The 20,573-nt window shown below is 46.3% G+C and overlaps 1 protein-coding gene across 1 annotated transcript in view; it reads left to right on the top strand.

Annotated features, from left to right (window-relative positions):
- Positions 1-11,611, top strand: part of SPSB4 (splA/ryanodine receptor domain and SOCS box containing 4) — a 72,691-nt gene extending 61,080 nt beyond the window's left edge. The window contains exon 2 of the mRNA XM_008008913.3: positions 10,146-11,611. Within this exon, the coding sequence (XP_008007104.3) occupies positions 10,146-10,273 (128 nt within the window). The 3' untranslated portion in view covers positions 10,274-11,611. The remainder of the gene's footprint in view (positions 1-10,145) is intronic.
- The last annotated feature ends 8,962 nt before the right edge of the window (positions 11,612-20,573 follow it).

The following is a 20,573-nucleotide window of genomic DNA, read 5'->3' as shown; positions in this document are numbered from 1 at the left end:
AGAAGCCACATTCCCAGGTCTGCAAGGCTTTTCTAACATTTATCTCACAGACATCACTTGCCTTGCCATTCACTTTTTCATGTGCATTTTTTTTTTCTATCAAATCTAATTTGATTTGGTACAGTCAAGGCCCTTTCACTGCCAGGATTAAATGTGATTTCTGTTCTGCCAAACGTCAACCAGTGCAGAGGCGCCTCAGCCATCATGCCAAGCCATTTCCCACTCTGATGGAGACACAAGCTGGAGAAGGAAGGCGAGGCCACTCTGCCAGCTGGTAGCTGAGACTGGCCAGGCACCCAGGGCTCCCAGTTGCCCAGCTGCATGGCAGGTCAGGGAAAGGAGGACAAATCCTCTCTTAGGCCCTGCAGTGGAACTGAGGTCTAAGAACTGAGAACCAAACAGAATTCCAGATGCTCTTTGTTCCCAGTGCGTTTCCTAGTCCCTGGCCCTGCCCCTCCCACAGCCCCTCACTGGCTACCCCATTGGCCTGCCTGGCCCCATACCCTTGATTCCTGGCAATAGTAAATTGTTCAACTGGATGAGGAGGGGAGGGGAAGAAAAAGAAGGCTGGTGGGTTGAGCAGATCTTAAGAGACGGCCCTGTGGCCTCCAGGTTTCCCTGAGGGGAAATAATGGTTATGGTCGGTGGGGAGGGAGGTGGAGTGTGGCGATTCATTGGTCAGAGACTGGGGTGCAAGAATGGGTTTAGGGGTGATGCTGAGGTTCATGGTGGTCCAGGTAATAGTGGCTGGGTGGAGGAGAGGGTCCCTGAGGATCTGGCAGTCAAGAATCAGGAGCCTAAGTGATGAGAAAGTGATCCCTGTGGAGGAATCATCAAGGGGTGGCAGGTGTGGGTGGAGAGAGGGTGTGGGAGGCCAGGCCAAAGCCCTGACAAACATGGGGCCAGTGGTCAGTGGATGACCGCATCAAGGAGTGGAGAGGGGACTGAGCCAGGTGGTGTGAACCACACAGGAAGGGGGATTTCTCACAACCGGAAGGTGGGTGTGGAGCTTTGTATGTGGCAGAGGAGCCAGGAGGGGCCGTGCCCTGCCTCCAGGCCTGAGTGAGTACACAGCCCCCAGAGAAGGTGGAAGGGCAGTGGGGTGCTGGGACAGATGCTTGGTCCAGTTAAGGCAGTGGAGGGGAGCTCACAGAGAAGAAGCTGGGGTTGCAGTTTTCTGTATGTGGAGTGGCAGTTTCAAAGGGTGCAGTGGAAGATCTGAGTGGTGGGGAAGCTGAGGGCTGGAGTCAGAGGTGAGGGGGACAGAGCATCATCGGGGGATGGCTCTTTAGCAAAGTCAGCTGCTAGAAAGAGGTTCTACTAAGCATCAGGATCCAACAGAACTTCAAATTGTTCCATTCTACCTTCCTTCACTTCAGGGTTACATTCACTCTCCTCTTTTTCCGGAGGTGGGTACCATCCTGTTTCTAGGGCTCCTTTTTCATTTTGCTGGAATGCCTCCTTGAGTAACTTTCAGACTAGGGGGATAGAAGCTCTTCTTTCAGAGCCACTGCACACATCCGAAAAGGAAGCTGCTGTTTGCTCTGCAACAGTGTAGCTCCCCTTAGCCTGGGAGAGTAAGGAGTCTGGGTGAAAATATTTTGCCAGACACACTCTCCTGTCAGTACTGAGTCAGGGAGCTGACGGGAAGGCCAGACCCTTGAGTTCTTCATCGAAGTGGAGGTGTCTTTCCCACAAATCCTGCCCACCTCTGCTGTGGAGGTTTTGCCCATGCTTTATTCAGCTTCTCTATTGGACCCTGACACCTCCAGGAGCCTCTCCCAAAGGCTGCCCTGCTCAAACAGAGCTAGATCAGGCTCTGCAACTGGGGCAGACAGGAACACAACTGTCCCAGATGTTGGGATTACAGTTCTTTGAGGATTACCCTATATTTACTCCTTGGAGCTTGGGATTCCTCTGGGACTCTTTTGGTGAGAACCCTGTGCACCCCTGGTACACAAGGCTACTGGTCTCGCTGCTTGATTTCTCCACCATCCTGTCGCACCTGCTTCCTGTCTTCCTGGAATTTACCATAATGTCTGGCTGCTGATGGCCTTTCTTGTTTTCCAGCACCCTTATCCTGTCTCTCGTGCACACGCATGCACACATGAGCGAATCTTCTGTCATTTCAGAGAGACGCTGGGTGGGAGGGGTGCAGTGTGTGGGCCCAGGCTGCCCTCTTGAGCACCCTGCCTTCGTCCTTTGAACAGCCCCATGCAGTTCAGCTGGAACATTTGAATGGAATTTTTCAAGCACTCCCTGTTCTGAGTTGTCCCCTTTGGAGGTTTCTCACATCCTTGCTTTGCAGCGTTGCTAGGGAAGGCCATGCATTATTTAGGACTATTTTCCTGTGCAACACTCCTCTGTGCACAAGAAGTAACTTGATAGCTCCCTATCCCAGGGAAAAATGAGGGCCCCACCTGGACTGTGGGGACCATCTGTGTGGATGATGCTTGTTGGCACAGAGTTCGTCTGAAGATGCTGCTTGTGTCCCAGCTGTAGTCACAACCCTTTTTACTGGGGAAACAGTGAAGCTTGTCAACAGAAAACTCTCCAAATTCCAAATGCTTCCTAGATGGGAGCTGAGGTCTCTGTTGCCCATGACAGGGCCAGTCAATATAGGGATGCCATATTTTAGAAATATCATTACTACAGGTAATGATACACTTGACAATTTGCATGATTAAGTAAGTGGATTGACACCTAACAGGTGCAGACCCTGAGGGCAGAAGAGCCAAGTCATTGAGGAAGAGGTGACACTTGATTTGTGTCTGGAAAGATGAAGCATGCTCCTGGCAGGAAGTACAAGGAATAGTGTTCTAGGCAAAAGGAGCAGCATGAGGGGAGTCTCAGGGGCATGAAAGCAATTCTGAGGCTTCAGACACCAAAGCCATATTCTGTGGATAACTGATGAGCGCAGTGTCTGCCACAGAGTGTGTGTGTGCTTGTACATGTATGTGGCTCCTCCTCGTTTCATTCCTTGAAAACAAGCAGTGCCCAGGTCTATTTGAGTTCAGCTTTCAGGACTGTCGCTCAAACTCTCCCCCATCTGCTGACCATTGTCTAAAATTACCACAAGAGAATTTCACCTCTTGACCCTAAGATGTTGATTTTTTTTTTCAAATATAAATACAGGGTTGGGGTAGGGTAGTGACTTGTGTCTTGGCATCTTCTCACTGCAGGCAGAGAAGACTTCAAAGGGTCCAGGGAAGCAGCTTAAGCCACCAATCTCTGTGCCAAGATCTCCACCAATTTCCGTCACAGAAACAGACCATCATAACTGGATGCAGTGACTTTTCCCATTTTAACTACTCCCTTAAGGTCACCTCTGCCCTAACTTCATCACCTTGCTTTTGCTTTTATACACAAGATGTCACACAAAATTTACTTTTTTTCACTCAAAACTATGTCGAAAGATTCCTCCACGCTTTTACATATAATTGTGGTTCCTTCATTCTTGTGGTTGATTAGTGTTCTATATAAAGTTACACAATTTATTTTTACATTGCACTGTTGATGGATAGTAGAATTGTTGCTTCCAGTTTGGTGCTGTTACAAGTAATGCTCCTATGAGCATTTGTGAATGTACATTTTGGTGAACATGCATATGCTTTTCTGTTAGGTGATTGCCCAGGAGATTCAGCAGTTTTAGTCAATGTGCCTAGCTTTCCAAAGTGGTTGTGCAGTTCACATTCCCACTGAAAGCATTGTGAGCATTCTGGTTGCTCTACATTCTTATCAGCACTTAATACTATCTTTCTCATTTTAGTCATTCTTTTTTTTTTTACTTTCTTAACTTCAATAGTTTTTGGGGAACAGGTGGTTTCTGGTTTCAAGGAAAAAGTCTTTAGTGGTAGTTTCTGAAATTTTGATGCCCTACTCAATGTGTAGTCTTTTATCCCTCAATCCCCTCCCACCTTTTCCCCCAAGTCCCTAAAGTCCATTTTATCATTTTTTATTTTTTAAATATTTATTTATTTATTTACTTATTTTTGAGATAGAGTCTCGCTCTGTCGCCCTGGCTGGAATGCAGTGGCACAATCTCGACTCACTGCAACCTCCGCCTCCCAGGTTCAAGTGATTCTTCTGCCTCAGCTTCCCGAGTAGCTGGGACTACAGGCGAGCACCGCCATGCCCGGCTAATTTTTTTATTTTTAGTAGAGACGGGGTTTCACCCTATTGGCCAGACTGATCTCAAACTCCTGACCTCATGATCTGCCCGCCTCAGCCTCCCAAAGTGCTGAGATTACAGGTGTGAGCCACCATGCCCAGCCTCATTGTATCACTCTTACGACTTTGCATCCTCCTACCTTAGCTCCCATTTAAAACTGAGAACATAGATGTTTGGTTTTCCATTCCTGAGTTACTTCTTTTAGAATAATGGTCTCTAACTTCATCCAGGTTGCTGTGACTGCCATTATTTCATTCCTTTTTATGGCCGAGTAGTGTTCCAAGGTGTGTGTGCGTGTGCATGCGTGTATGTATGTGTGTGTGTGTGTATATATATATACACACACACACACACACATTTTGTTTATCCACTAATTTGTTGGTGGGCATTTAGGCTGTTTCCATATTTTTACAATTGTGAATTGTGCTGCTATAAACATGCATGTGCAAGTGTCTTGTTCATACAATAACTTATCTTCTTCTGGGTAGATACCTAGCGTGAGATTGCTAGATCAAGCAGTAGTTCTACTTTTAGTTCTTTAAGGAATCTCCGTACTGTTTTCCATAATGGTTGTACTGGTTTACATTCCCATCAGCAGTGTAAGGTATTCCCTTTTCACCACATCCACACAAACATCTGCTATTTTTTGACATCTGTTATTTCTTAAATTATGGTCATTCTTGCAGGAGTATTTCATTGTGGTTTTAATTTGCATTTCCCTGATAATTAGTGATGCTGGCTTCATACAATAATTTAAGGAGGATTCCCTCTTTCTCTATCCTTTGGAATAGTTTCAGAAAGATTAGTACCAATTCTTTGAATACCTGATAGAATTCAGCTGTGAATCCATCTTGTCCTTGACTTTTTTTGGTGGCATTTTTTAAATTTCCATTTCAATTTCACTACTTGTTACTGGTCTGTTTGGAATTTCTATTTCTTCCTGATTTAATCTAGGAAGGTTGTATATTTCAAGAAATTTATCTATCTCCTTTAAATTTTCTAGTTTGTGTGTGTAAAGGTGTTAATAAGCCCCTTGAATGCTCTTTTGTATTCTGTGGTATCAGTTGTAATATCTCCTGTTTTGTTTCTAATTGAACTTATTTGGATCTTCTCTTGTCTTTTCTTGGTTATTCTCATTAATGGTCTATCAGTTTTGTTTATCTTTTCAAAGAACCTGCTTTTTGTTTTATTTATCTTTTGTATTTTTTGTTTCAATTTCATTTAGTTCTGCTCTGATCTTTGTTACTTATTTTCTTCTGCTGAGTTTGACTTTAGTTTGTTCTTGTTTCTCTTGTTCCTTGAGGTGTGACCTTAGATTGTCTGTTCATGTTCTTTCAGCTTTTTGATGTAGGCATTTAATGCTATGAACTTTCTTCTTAGCACTGCTTTGACTGCATCCCGGAGGTTTTTTAAGTTGTGTCACTATTATTGTTCAATTCAAAGAATTTTTACATTTCCATCTTGATCTCATTGTTGACCCAAAGATCATTCAGGAGCAGATTATTTAATTTTCATGTACTTGTATGGTTTTGGGGGTTCCTTTTGGAGTTAATTTCCAATTTTATTCCACTGTGGTCTGAGAGGATACTTGATATAATTTTGATTTTCTTAAATGTATTGAGACTTGTTTTGTGGCCTATCTTATGGTCTATCTTGGAGAATGTTCCATGTGCTGAAGAAAAGAATGTATATTCTGCAGTTGTTGGGTAGAATGTTCTGTAAATATTTGTTAAGTCCATTTGTTCTAGGGTATGGTTGAACTACATTGTTCCTTTGTTGACTCTGTCTTGGTGAACTGTCTAGTGCTGTCAGTGGAGCACTGAAGTCCCCCACTATTATTGTGTAGTTGTCTATCTCATTTCTTATGTCTAGTCATAATTGTTTTATAAAGTTGGGAGCTCCTGTGTCAGGTGCCTTTATATTTAGGATTGTGATATTTTCCTCTTGGACTGATCCTTTTATTACGATATAATGTCCCTCTTTGTCTTTTTTTTTTTTTTTTTTTTTTTTCTGGGACAGAGTCTTACTCTGTCACCCAGGCTGGAGAGCAGTGGCGTGATCTCGGCTCACTGCAAGCTCCACCTCCTGGGTTCACGCCATTCTCCTGCCTCAGCCTCCCGAGTAGCTGGTACTACAGGTGCCCACCACCACACCCGGCTAATTTTTTGTATTTTTAGTAGAGACAGGGTTTCACCATGTTAGCCGGGATGGTCTTGATCTCCTGATCTTGGGATCCACCAGCCTTGGCCTCCCAAAGTGCTGGGATTACAGGCCCAAGCCACCGCACCCGGCCCCATCTTTGTCTTTTTAAACTGTTGTTGCTTTAAAGCCTGTTTTGTCTGATATAAGAATAGCTACTCCTGCTTGCTTTTGGTTTCCATTTGCATGGAATATCTCTTTTCCCCCTTTACCTTGAGTTTATGTGAGTCCTTATGTGCTAGGTGAGTCTCTTGAAGACAGCAGATACTTGTTTGTTGGATTTTTATCCACCTTAATGTGGTGCTCTCCTGCTTCCCCTAGGGATGGGGCTACCTGAGAGCTGGACTGCAAAGATTGTTATTGCTCTTCTGGGTCTAACCATGCAGCGGGGCTACCAGGCTCTGGGCTGGTGCTGGGAAATGTTTTCAAGGAGTCCTGTGATGTGATCTGTCTTCAGGTCTCCCAGCCATGGATACCAGCACCTGCTCTGGTGGAGGCGGCAGGGGAGTGAAGTAGACTCTGTGAGAGTCTTTGGTTATAGATATGTTTAGTGTACTGGCTTTCTCTAATGCTGGTTATGCTAGCAGTGAGGTTGTAATATGGACAGACTTGGGAACCACTGGTTAGCCAGGATTTGGCAGGCAGTGGAATTAACTCCTGTTTTCTTCTTCCATGGAGCAAGGTTGTTCTGTCGTGAGTTGCTGTAATGTCCTGAGTTGGTTGGCCTCCAGCCAGGAGGTGGCACTTTCAAGAGAGCACCAGTGTTCTTTTCCTGTCTCACAGAATTTGCAGTGGCCTGCCGCTTCTTTTCATTAGGTTAATTACATCTGAGGGTTACAGACTGAATACAAATTTAGAAATAGACAAACATATGAGTCCTCATTTTTACATTAATATATAAATTAAATATAAGTAGACAATAAAAAGTAGAAGAAAAGCCTATTTTTAGAAAAGACCACATTAATAGCTCCTAACAGTGTCCGGGACATTTATTTGTTCATCAGTTGAGCCTGCATAGACAATCTTGGAATCATCACCGCTGTTTGAGCAAACTTGGATTGGAGGACAGGCTATGCAGTTAACTCTGGGTATGAATTTTGGCTAAATATTTGACAACTTCTAAGCACATCCTATCAGAGGTCTTCATCACTCCAGACTTCAGTCTCAGGCATCACAGGAAAGAGGAAATCATCATTTTAGTCTTCCTTGTTGGTAGGTAGCAGAGTCATATTATGGTATTAATTTCTACTTTCCTGATGATTCATGAAGTTGAGCACTTTTACATATGTTTATCGGCCGTTTGGATATTCACCTTTGTGAATAGTGATTCTTTTTCAGTTTTAACTTTGGTCAAAAAATAGTTCTAAGAATAGTTCCCATACTGGAAAATTCTGTGCTTCACTTCCTATCTAGGTGATTATTTCCAAGCTTTGACATTTGGTAGTTCTAAGAAAAGCCTCAAAGCCAGGGGAGGTGAGAAAGAAGAGCCAAGGGAATGGGCACAGCCAATGCTGGGCATTCTCTGAGCTCTTAACGTTCCACAGTGGGGGCAGGAACTCAAGGACTTTCTCTGTGCACTTTGGGATTGTCAGTTTACTCTCCCCTCAGAAGTGAGGAGAGAGGATTTATATTTCACATTTAGAGCTAGCAACGTACTCTGAACTCCTTCTCTTTCTCCCTTTGGAATTTAGACTCTAGATTGATTTCAATGACTGCAGAGAGATGAAGGTAAAAGGCATCTGTCCTCTTCAGCCCCTAATTGGGCAGGCAACACACAAGGAGTTGGGTTTGCTGACAAGGCTAAGCATTTTGGGCGTCGAATACCTATTATGCCCAGGGTGTTAAAGTGATAAGAAAATCTCTTAAGGTCTGCCAATGATTTTGAAACTTTAACAGCTCAGTTTTCCTGATGCCAGATGGGGGACAGGGAGTGGGAGAACCGGGGACAAGGGTGTTGCTGGAGGAGAGATGGGGACACCCTGAGGTAGGGTTGTCAAATGTTGGCCTAGGCACAGTGATTGGGTGACTGGCGGTGAGCGATCAGCCTTCTGGGCCTGGAAAATAGGGCATGGCTGGGCTTCCCCTGTCCAGCCTCATTTTCTGTGAGGATCAATATACTGTCTCCGTATTTGACTGTTCTGGAGGTTTTGTACAAGTGGAATTATACAATAAAAATAATAAATAATTGTTTTAAAAAGAGGATACAGAGGTGAGTGTTTGAAGCCTCTAGTGCTCCCTGCAGATAGCCTGGCCGCAAGTGAAGGAGAGCTGGATGTACTCTTGTGCACAGCTTCCAAAGCATGTGCCCCGAGCCCCACTTTCATTTTAATGGCTCCCCTTATTAACTGTGCAGCTCAGGTAAATAAAAATTCCTGTAAAACATATTCTTGACTCTTGACTACATTCCCATGTAAAAAGTACTACTCACTGCAGGTCGTGATAAAAAATGTTTGAAAGCTGCAGGCCTCGGGTGGATCTGTAGAGGACCTTTCTCTGTGGTACTATTCCTATCACAGTTCTTGTGTTAGTATTCACCACTCAACAGTTTTATTGTATCTTAGTACATTATAGGATGTTTATGAAATATCATTTATTCTATTACCAAAAAAAAGTATTAAGATGCAGGTTCAGGCTTCCAGCCTGTAGGATTGGGGAAACCAGCCCTGTACAAACCATACCAGTTGCCATGTGACCACCATCATCATCTTCCTTCCAGCTGGTGCTAACTGATCAGCGCTGTTCCTCTCCCCACAAACTTCCAGCCTGTCCTGTTTTATTCCTCTTTTGCCTTTGCCTGTTCTCTCTGCCTAGGATACCTTCTCCACCCTCATGTGCCTTTAACACTCCTATTCACTCTTCAAAACCCCATCATATGTCTTCTCTTTGAAGCTTTCAAACAGCTCTTCTATGTAAGAAATTCCCAGTTTCTGTACCTATATATTTAGGAATTATTGCATATATTACACTCTATTAAAATGATTCACATATTTAAAATCCCAGATCATGAGCCTCCACCTCCCACTCCACCCCCGCCCTCTTTCAGAGCTGCCTCTGGTGTTAGCTTAGTTATCCCTGTTTCCCCAGGGCTAATCATAGGGCTTGGACCAGAATAAGATCTTACTAAAGGTGTCTGCAATAGACCTAGTTAAACTTGGTTTAACTGGTCCTATGTCCCGGGGTTCCATTATTTATGGATTTTAACTTACAAATGTTTCCAGAGCTAGGTGCTGGAAGAAAATGCAGCCTGCTGCTGACCATCAAGGAAAGCTATAGGGGAAGTTCGAGGGTTCACAGGCATTTCAGGCAGCCAGCCTCTCAGAATCTAACCGGTCTGTAGAGGAAACCCCTCTGCAGATCCACCCAAGGCCAGCAGCTTTTAAACATTTTCCATCATGGCCTGCAGTGAGAAGTCCTTTTCACATTAAGACACACTAAACACCGACATCAGAGACAAGGCTTTCATGAAACAATATTTGTCCTTTCTATGGGTATTGCTCCCATTTTCTCTTTAAAAAAAAAAAAAAATTATTGCTGGTCACCACCCACTGAATTGATTTTGTGCCTCTTTAGTCTCACTGGTTGCATTCCACGGTCTGATGAACACTGCTCTACGCCTTCAGCTTATGTAACCAGAGAAATCTTCTCAGAGGAGAAGCCATTGGCCCTGAAGGTCAGCTCAGAGGAGCGGGCAGGAGGCGGCGTGCAGCGGGGGCTGGGATGAGAAGGTGCCAGGACGACGCGGGGCACATTCTAACTGCTTCCCCTCTCGTTGCAGCGGAGCCCCTGCCACTGATGGACCTGTGCCGGAGATCCGTCCGCTCGGCCCTGGGCCGCCAGCGCCTGCGGGACATCAGCTCCCTGCCCTTGCCTCAGTCTCTCAAAAACTATCTGCAGTACCAGTGAACCGGGCCTGACAGGCAGCACAGACACACAACGCAGGGCCCGGCCCGTCTGTCATTCACAGTCCCGTGGCACATAGGGGAAAGGATCTACCCTTCCCCGGCTCCCCAGGACACTCAGTTCTTTCAAAGACCAGGATGTGGTATCAACTTTGGAAACGAAAGGTCTGTTGCCAACAGTATCTACTGCCCTCGAGGCAGCCTTCCCGAGTCAGACACCTCCTTCGGAGCCACAGAGAGCCTGGAGTCTGCACCTGCTGGAAATCCTGCCACCAACCAGGACACAGCAGCCACTGTATTGATCAGAGAGCCTATTTCCTTATTCAAGAGAATGAATAAAACATTTAGGCAGGAGACTTTCTATTGCGTACCCTGTTGCAGACAGGGCCAGGGAGAAATTAGCCAGTGCAGGGAGAAAATTGCCTCTGAATAATGAATGATGAAAGCAGCCTGACGCTGTGCCCCTCCTGGCCCACACCCCTTGCCAGGGCAGCAGGATTGTCATGCCATTTTAGGACTTTGTGCCACTTTGAGGGACTGTTCCCAGGAGGCCCAACCGCAGACCTGGCAAGTGGACAGTGCAGTGTGGAGACACCCTCCGGCTTACCTCTTTGAACGTTGTTTACCTACCCCTTTCCACGTGCCCCGCTTCCCAGCCACTGACTCACAGTTCTCTGGATGCCCAGACACCTCTCTTCAGGGAAGAGGAGTCTGACTGGTTCGCCCCAGGGAAGAGCATATCCTTACCATTATTTTAAGTAGCATTTGCATTTTAAAAGAGGAATGCGGAGAGGACAGTACTTAGTCCAAAGGTGCTAACAGGGGAACGGGGGAACCGGGGGCATGGTGACACCCAAGTCTGATGTGTCCTGGGTTGGGGGGCCTTCCTGGAGTGTCAGGGTCTCTGGGCATCGTCCATTCAGGGCGCAGCATGGCTGTCCCAAAGCTTTATTTGAGGAAATTATTTTTTCACTTCAGGAGACTTGTACGAGTCTGTTTCCTGTTTCAAATGTGTGTGTGATGTGCTGTTTATTTATCAGCTGAGGTCTGTGGGGGCGGCCTTGTGACTGGAAGGGTGGATATGGGAGACACATCCTCCACCCGCTCCAAGCCTGGTCCTCTCGCAGGAATGCTGCTGCTGCCTCCGCCGCCACCTCTTATATGTTTCAGACACTCTCTGCCCAGGCTCATTTTTAACTGGAAATCATCACAGCAGTGGGATATCAGAGCCCCAGACAGCACTGCCTCTCCCTACCCGCCCCCCCCCACTGCCCCCATCTTAATGTGAATTTGACTGATGAATGAGGAGCGTTTCTAATAAAGTTTGTCATTCAGTCCTTCAGCTGCGTATTAAATGTTGTCTGGGGAGGGACCCTGAGAGCTTCCTCCATCAGCCTGCCTGGTCTGTCCGCAGACCCGTAGAAGCCAGGCACGTGACTCCCTCTTTGCACATTTCTTGTCTCGTCTGACTTGTGGTCCCTGCTTGAGCCCAAACTGCAGCTATTTTGCAAAGGCCTGCCCTGGACAAGAGAATGTGCTTGTGTCCTGGGTCCATGCAAAGCTGACCTTAATGGTGGAAAAACAACTCAGCCTCCTGTTGCCAGAGCCAAGGGGTAGCCCTGCAAAGGGGCTTAGGGTCAGGGAGGGCAAACCCAATGGAACACCAGTTTCCAAGTGGACTGGAGGTGGGGCTGGATGTGACTGTGATGAACGTATATTGTCATCAAGGAGCAGTGCCAATTGCTGAAGGTGAGTGTGAAGTAAGGCCAGGCTCTGGGCTGGTAGCAGTTCAGGAGTTAGAGTCCGTGTAGGGTCTGGGTAAGGACTGGCATAGCATTCACTCAGCAGTACCAGCCAACAGCACGCACTATGCCAATTTCCAGGGACCCAGCGCCCAGGCTGATATGTCTCATCCCCAGAGACGTGTAGTACAGCATAATAAAGTGAGAAGGAGCTCATGAAGCGGGGTGGATGAGAGTAGAGTAGGAAGGGAAGGCTTCCTGGAGGAGGAGGCACTCTCCAGACTTTTAAGGGCAGACAACCTTCCTGAGGAACACCAAAAGACCAAACTTGCACCTCTCCCCAGGGGCAGTGTTCCCAGCTCTGACCTCAGGGCTGGGCTCTGCATCAGGCAGCTTTCAGTCGTTTTGTTTGCCAGGGGCAGCTTCCTGTGGCTGTGGCATTAAGGCTTTGTGGCTTTGTATGTAGGAAGCCTGGGTTTGAGTCCTAGCTTCATCGTTTTTGTGCTGTGACCTTGGGGAAGTCACTTCCTTCTGTGCACACTGTGCTGGCTGAGCCAGGTAGCCAGTAACTGGGGACTCTTCCTCTCCCAGCTCATGGAGTCCCCATCTCAGCACCAGCTTGCCAGCTTGGATGCATCTGCCTTTTCTTGGCTTCCAAGCCTCACTTATGTGGTTTCCCTCACCCCAACAATGTCCTCCCCATCTTTACCCTCTCCAGGATCTGGCTTACAGTGGCCCTCCAGGAAGCCCTCTTTAACCACTCCTGCCATCTCTGCCTCCTCTGAGAATTCAGCTCTTCATGTCCTGGCCTGAGGATGCCACTCCAGGGGCCCAGGACCCTCTCCTGAGTACTGGGACTTGAGCTCCTCTGCCCTGTGGTCTCACCTGCCCAGGGATCTACGGACGTTTGACGGGCGGGGCCTCTGCCTGCTCCTTCCCACACAGCCCAGAGCAGACACCTGGGCTCAGAGAAGATGGAGGGGTGGGTGGAGGTGCCTCAGCAGCTGGGATGACCATGGGAAACTGCAAGGAGGAGCGGGGAGGGGAGGATCCTCCCAGAGCCAAGAACCTGGCCTTGAGGCCTCCTGGATCTCTTGCCCTTTCATTCCCTCACCTTTTCCCAGGTATTTATCAGGCATTTTTCATGCACCCAGCACATGAATAAGGAAATCTGGCCCTGCCATATCAGAGCTCACATTCTAAGGGAGAGATAGGACACACAAGCAAAGAAACAGATGACGTTAGAGGGTGGAGATGAGCAGCGGGTGGGCTACAGCGGGGGAGCAGAAGGGACCCAATAATTGAGGGTGATTGGGGGGTGCCCTCTGGGAAGATGCTGAGTACTGAAGAAATGAGAGAGAGCCAAATACCTGAAAGGGCTTGGATCTCCAGGTCGAGGGGAACTTCTGGCTCTCCCAACCTACTCAAAGTGGGAACTCCCAAGCCCAGTGAGTTGAGCTGAGGAAAGGAGGCCCCTGTGCCGCCACTCCCACCCAAACTGCAGCTCAGCGTCCCCGTGTATGTGAGCCCCACATACCTCCGGGCTTGCTCGTGCAATTGTGCTCCCTGCAGGTGTGCAAGTGCGCCCACACACAGACACACACACGACCAAGGGCCTGTCCGCAGCAGACATCCTGGGAGCTCATGACCACCCCCGCCCCCTAGTGCCAGAGTACATTGTAACCCGGATCCAGCCCCCTCCCATGCTTGGCACATTCTCTAAAGTTTGGCCTCTCCATGACCCATTTCCAGCAGAGGCACTTGCCAAACCAGTCCTGCTAGTCACTTTGTAATTGTCTACGAATACAGCATATGGTGGCACCGTCCCCCACAGATCTGATGATCCCCATGAGCACCCTGGCTCACTCTACCCCATCTGACATTCCTATCTTCTGAGTAAAGCTGCCCTTTTTCCCTTGCTTTCCTCCTCTGTCATCTGCACTAGCAGCTGGCTCCTGTGTGGGTTATCTTTCACTAGAAAACAAATATTTCATCTCACAGTGTTACAGAAATGGAAGCAGGTAGCAAGTAACCCCGTTATATGGCAGTTGATGTGTGCCAGGGCAGCTGTCTCTGTCCCCAGGGCCTTGGTCCCAGCCACAGCCTCTGAACAGGGGGCGCATATTTGCCAAGACGGAGGAACAGGGAACCACACAGCATTACACTTCAGGTCCCTAACAAGGAGTGGAAATGCTCAGTTTTAGTCCAGAACACAAGAAAATTGGTGCACTCTTGCCTCTAGCTCTGGGTGCTTGGATCTCATTCCAGCCTACAGATTTGTTTTGTTATCATACTTTGTGTGTGTGTAGATTTGTGTTGTTATCATACTTTGTGTGTGTGTGTGTGTGTTTTAATAAAATTGAGCCTAGCAAAGAAAAATCAAGTAATTTAACAGAAAAATCCAGATTTCAGATTTCTCTTGAAAACTAGGGAGATGTGTTAAAGCCAGGCCCACATTCCTTCATGGTGAGGTTGGCCAAGGCTGAGTAGTGCCAGTCCCTTGAGAAGAGGCCTCTGCTCTGTGGTCCAGCCCTACGTCCAGCACTCCCACAACACAGCATTGGGACCTCTCACCGCCACCTCCCTGAAGGGCGTTCACTCCCTGCGTCTGCGCTAAGGCTTCTGAGTTTGCTTCTCTGGACTATTGGTATAAGACACATCAGTGGGTAGTAAGTACCCACACATAGGCGTGCACACACATACACACATGCGTGCACACACACACACACCCCCGACCGAGGGAGGGCACAGGAGGGGAGAGTCTGCTGGCTCTGCATTTGACTTTGAAGTCTCTCCAGCCTCAGCCACTGATATTCAAGGAGCTCACAGACACCCAGGATCTTTACTCAGACACCAGAGAAACCCAGGTGTTCCTGGCTAGATGGTGAACTCCTAGAGGACAAGGACAAGAATTCTCAGGGCCTATTTGTAATGAGCTGGGTGATATGATTAGACAGCCTGGCTGCACATTAGAATTCCTTGAGGAACTTTGTAAAAAGTCCCAGTGCACAGGCCCTTCTTCAGTCCAATTAAATCAGGACCTCTGGGGGTAGGGCTGGGCCATGGCAGTTTTTAAAGCTCCCTAGATGGTTCTATGCTCAACTAGGGCTGAGAACCACTGGATAAGGTGCTTAATTAAGTCATCTCCTTGAAGAGGTGATTGACATTTTTGAGAATGCACATTCAAGACCAGAAACCGCTGGCCCGGGCTCCCTGCATTCCCAGAGCCAATGGGATGCTGAGTGGTGGGAGTCCCCATTGTGGCCAGGTCCAAAGGCAGGGAGTCCCTCCCAGCTCTTCTTCCCCCTTCCCAGTGATGCTGAGCTGGTTGCTCTTGAGCACGGGGGAGAAAGGACCAGCCACACTTGCCCTGATGCTGCACAATTCTTGACAAATTGACTCCAGCCCCACCCATTCCCTGACCTGTGAGGCCCATGGTGGGGGGCGATCTTCCGGAGAGCATTGTCCTGAGCAATCAGAATAACCTTAGAATCAGAAGTGAAGAGCAGACTGAGAACAGCTTGGTCTTCAATGTGCTATTTTGAATAGAAAAATGTGAGATTATGAGAATTTGAGATAGTGAGTGGTTTGGTTCCTAGCATTTCCAAACCTTGTTTTCTTAAGGCCAGGTAACACATTTGGCCAATAATAGATAATAAATTATAAATTATATGCTTATCATTATAATTATATTTGTAATTTACATTTGTATTTGTATTTATACATTATATAGTTATAAGTATAAAATTGTGCCCTTCACACACACACTTCTAGGTTTTAGAGTAAAATGAGCCATGAACAAGCCAAGCCTGGCTTGGTGGCAGTGTTAGTGTCCCCAGCTGCTCTGCCTCTTCAGCAAGCAGGGCTCTTTTCCTGGGAGGAGGCCTGGTACCAGGTGAGTGCAGCCCCGTTAGCCCATGGAGGAGGATCAAGGTAAGTCATTTCCCTTCTTCCAACCAGCCCCAGGGGCCTCGGTAACACTGCTCCTATGCCTGGGGATTTCCATCCAAGGGAGATAATATGTTGATGATTTACTACACAGTGATGGCGTTTAAAAAAAAAAGAGTTGCCTGTTACTTGCCTGATTCAACAAATGGCTCTGTACCAAGCTCTGTGCAAGTTCAAGAACATTCCTGCTGCCCGAGAGTGCCCCTACACCTCAGGGAGACCAACAGGCAAACAGGTGTCAACTGCCTGCTGACAGGATGGGCAACGGGGCCAGTGGAGAGAAGGCACAACAGAAGCAAGTGCTGGAGCGTGGAGAGCCTAGAGTGCGGTGGGGAGTGTTGAGGAATCCCAAACAACAGAGGAGAAGCTACACGGGGTAGTGGAGGGGGGCACCCAGTGATGAACGGTGGGGCCTTGCAAGTCACACTTAGGAATAAGGGGTTGGGATGTGTCTTAGTAAGTTCATATTGCTATGACAAAGTACCACAGACTGCAGAGCTTGTAAACAACAGGAATGTAAATATTCCCCACAGTTTTAGAGGCTGGAAGTCCAAGATCAGGGTGCCAGCATGGTCAGTTTCTGGTGAGGGCCCCCTTGTGGGTTGCTGACTGCTGACTTCTCATTGTGTCTTCACGTGGCAGAGAGCAAGAGAGCTCCCTGGAGCCTCTTTTATAAGGGCACTAATCCTATTCATAAGGCTCCACTCTCACAACCTAATCAAGTCCCATCTCCTAGTACCATTATGTTGAGGGTTAGGATTTCAACACATGAATTTTGGAGGGACACAAATAGTCAGTCCGTAACAGTACGGGTCAGAGTTCTAGGAGGAAACAGCTAGCACACTGAAACGGTAGACTGAAGGGAGAGTTCAATAAGAAAGGGACTATTTACAGAGATATGGGCAGAGTTCAGGGAAACCAGCAGCTGAGTGTGAGGAACCCTGCGCTGGCAACACTGGGAGGGAAAAGCATTAGCATCCCTCGGCTCAAAGGACCAAGAAAAGGGAGCAGTAACTGGGAAAAGAAAAACTATAGCTACAAGAGAGAGCCACCCAACAGGAGATGCAAGGTTAGATGGAGGAACACAGCCACAGCCACTGCCAACCAAAGCCTGGCAAGGAGAAAGCAGGGCATAAATATTCTCATTTGCTCTTACTCTTCCTCTCATCTCCTGTCTGTGCCTGCCACTGGCTGAAACTCAGGAGCACAGCAAACAAGGGAGCCTGATTGGTGTCATCCACAGAGGTCAGCTTTCTACCCACAGAGCAGGACAGAGGAGGAGGGAGAGTGGATGAATGTCCAGAGAAGAATATATGCAACAGACTTTATCTATAGGATAAACAAACAAAATTGCAAATATGCAAAACTTGAGTGCATAAATAGATAAAAGCCAATTTGTTTCAAATGTGGGTGGGAGATTTTGAACTCCTCTCTCACCCTAACATCAGATGCTAAACATCTGAAGCATCTCCAAAGAGCCTTAGGTTATTATCAAAATTACATTCTTCCAAAGTACAACCCAAATGTGTGACACAAAGAGGTAGGTCCAGAGCCTAGAATTAGATTTTGTAAATGCTGTTGCAAGAGCGACAGAGGATTTGAAGTGGGAATTATGAGGTCCAGTTTGTGTTTTTGTATGGTTTGTGTTTTTGCAGGAATGCAGGGTCTTTGGATGGGGGCTTAGCAAGTCAGTGGGAGTAGAGGTGGGCAGCAGTCACGGTGGCTCATGCCTGTAATCTCAGCACTTTGCAAGGCCAAGGCAGGCAGATCACTTGAGGTCAGGAGTTCAAGACCAGCCTGGCCAACATGGAGAAACCCTGTCTCTACTAAAAATACAAAAAGTAGCTGGGTGTGGTGGCCCTTACCTGTAACCCCAGCTACTTGGGAGGGTGAGTCAGGAGAATTGCTTGAACCTGGGAGTCAGAGGTTGCAGTGAGCCAAGATTGTGCCATTGCACTCCAGCCAGGGTGATGGAGCAAGACTCCATCTAAAAAGAAAAAAAAAAAAAAAAAAAAACCAGAGACAAGAGTACAGGTGGGGAAATTGAGGGAAAGGCTGTTGGTTCTAGGGAGGGAAGGAGGGCCTAAATGAAGGCCATGGGAGTAGGGGCTGGGAAAGAGAGCTGGTGCAAACAGGCCAAGTCCACAGAGATGAGTGACTTGGTGCATGCAGGACTCCGGCAAGAAAAGAAGTGAGGACACTCGCAAACCATTCACTCGCTTGTTCTCAATACGTTTATTCAGGGCCTGCTATGTGTGAGGCACTGCTGTTGATGCAGAGGACACTACAATGAAGAAAACGAATATAAAATCTGCACCCTTGGAGAGCTTATACTCTAGTAGGAAAGGTACATAGACAGGTAACCTGGTAAATGTAAAGTATCCCACATGCATGCTAAGCCGGGAAGAGGAGTAGAGAGAGCAGATGGCTGCGCTGCCACAGTGATGTGCTTGTAAATGTTTAACAACCATCTCTCTGGGGATAAGTAAAAAGCCCTGATTTGTAGTGTTTGCTGTTTTCCATAATGTAAATACTCCCACCACAGCCAATTTTAAGCTCCAACGTGATGCCACTGAATGCAGATTGGGAAAAGATGATCAGTAGCCAACCAACACAGAGTGTTTCCAATCATACAGATATGGTAGATGTAAATGATCTGAAGAGCAAAGATAATAATGAAATGTAGTAACATAATTAAAAAGTGATGAGTTTTCAGTATTTGTTTTTAATGTAATTTATTTAATTGTATGCTTATATAATTTAATTTTTAATAATGACTGTAATCAATAGCCAGTTTGAAAGATTTCCAAAGTTTTAACCAGTATGAGCTGGCTCCAGGATACTACTATGCTGCGGACATTGGGATTATCCCATATTAATTCTGACCTTGTTTGGGTACTCTACCAAGTGTGAGCACATTTCACGCGGCCTAACATTACAATGGTCCCTTTTCTGACATGCCCCTTGATTAGTGATGAAGATAAGCTGGCTTAGAGTAGATGGGAGTGAGGGAAACCAAGCCTCAATGAAGCTTTCACAGCAATGACCTACACAGAGTCTGACCCATGTATGAGAGTTTATACCTCTAACTATTCCTGGGCACCCAGCATGCACACAACATTACCAGAGACACTAGTTCAAAACAGAGATGCAAAGATCTTAAAATGTTAGCAGATCAAACCGAGGAGTATATATATCTGTTCATCATGACCAAAGTGGATTTATTTTATGAGTACAAGTTTGGCTTAATAATCAAAAAGTGATATAATCGTATTGTCCAAATTTTAAAAATTACCATCTCAATAGAGGTAGAAAAATTATTTGCTAAATTTCAATACCTGTTTATGATTCTGAAAAAAATTTTCATAAAACTAGGAAGAGATACACTTACTGAAACTAGTAAAGGATATCTATGAAACACCTGCAGTTAATACCATATTTAATGAAAAATTATTGAATGCTTCCTTTTGAGATGAGTAGCAAGAAAAGTTGTCCATTATTACCACTTCTACACAATATTGTATTGGAAACCCTAGGCAGTTTAATAAGACAAAAATAAGAAATTAGAAGGTGTAAAAATCAGAAGGAAAGAAACAAAATCACCATCATTTGCAAATGACATCATTGTATGCATAGGAAAAAATATAGGAAACTATGAGAGTTCATAAGGGAATTTAGAAAATATGAATACAAGGTTAATATTTTAGAAGTTGTATTTCTACATATTAACAATAAACAATTAGAAAATGAAATGTAAGCCGGGCGCGGTGGCTCAAGCCTGTAATCCCAGCACTTTGGGAGGCCGAGACGGGCGGATCACGATGTCACGAGATCGAGACCATCTTGGCTAACATGGTGAAACCCCGTCTCTACTAAAAAATACAAAAAACTAGCCGGGCGAGGTGGTGGGCGCCTGTAGTCCCAGCTACTCAGGAGGCTGAGGCAGGAGAATGGCGTAAACCCGGGAGGTGGAGCTTGCAGTGAGCTGAGATCCGGCCACTGCACTCCAACCTGGGCAACAGAGCAAGACTCCGTCTCAAAAAAAAAAAAAAAAAAAAAAAGAAAATGAAATGTAAAACAATGCCATTTATAGTAACAAAAATAGAAAAATCTAATGAAAAATGTGCAAGACCTCCACACTGAAAATTACAAAACATTGGGAAAAGACATGGAAGAACTAAAGAAATAGAGGGCTCTACCGTATCAATTGGATAATCCAATATTGTTAAAAATGTCAGTTCTACCCAAAGTAATCTGTAGAGTCAATGCAATAACAATACAAATTTTCTGAGCTTTTTTTGTGGAATTGACAAGTTGATTCTAAATTCATTTGGAAATGCAAAGGACCTTAATAGCTGTAAAAATATTAGAAAAGAAAACAATGCCAGGCCAAGATGGCGAACTAGAAGCAGGTAGTATGTGTGGCTCTCATGGAGAGGAACAGAAGACATGAGTAAATACAACACCTTCAACTGAAACATCCAGACACTTGCACTGGGACTAATCAAGGAAACAACTTGACCCATGGAGAATGAGCAAAAGCAAGACAGGACAGTGGCCCACCCAGGAGCAACACAGAGCCAGGGAGACCCTCCCCTGCCCAGGGAAGGGTGA

Source organism: Chlorocebus sabaeus, chromosome 15, assembly GCF_047675955.1.
Source record: "Chlorocebus sabaeus isolate Y175 chromosome 15, mChlSab1.0.hap1, whole genome shotgun sequence".
Classification (NCBI taxonomy): domain Eukaryota; kingdom Metazoa; phylum Chordata; class Mammalia; order Primates; family Cercopithecidae; genus Chlorocebus; species Chlorocebus sabaeus.
Note: the sequence above shows the minus strand (reverse complement) of the source record. Positions and strands in the feature narration are given on the sequence as shown.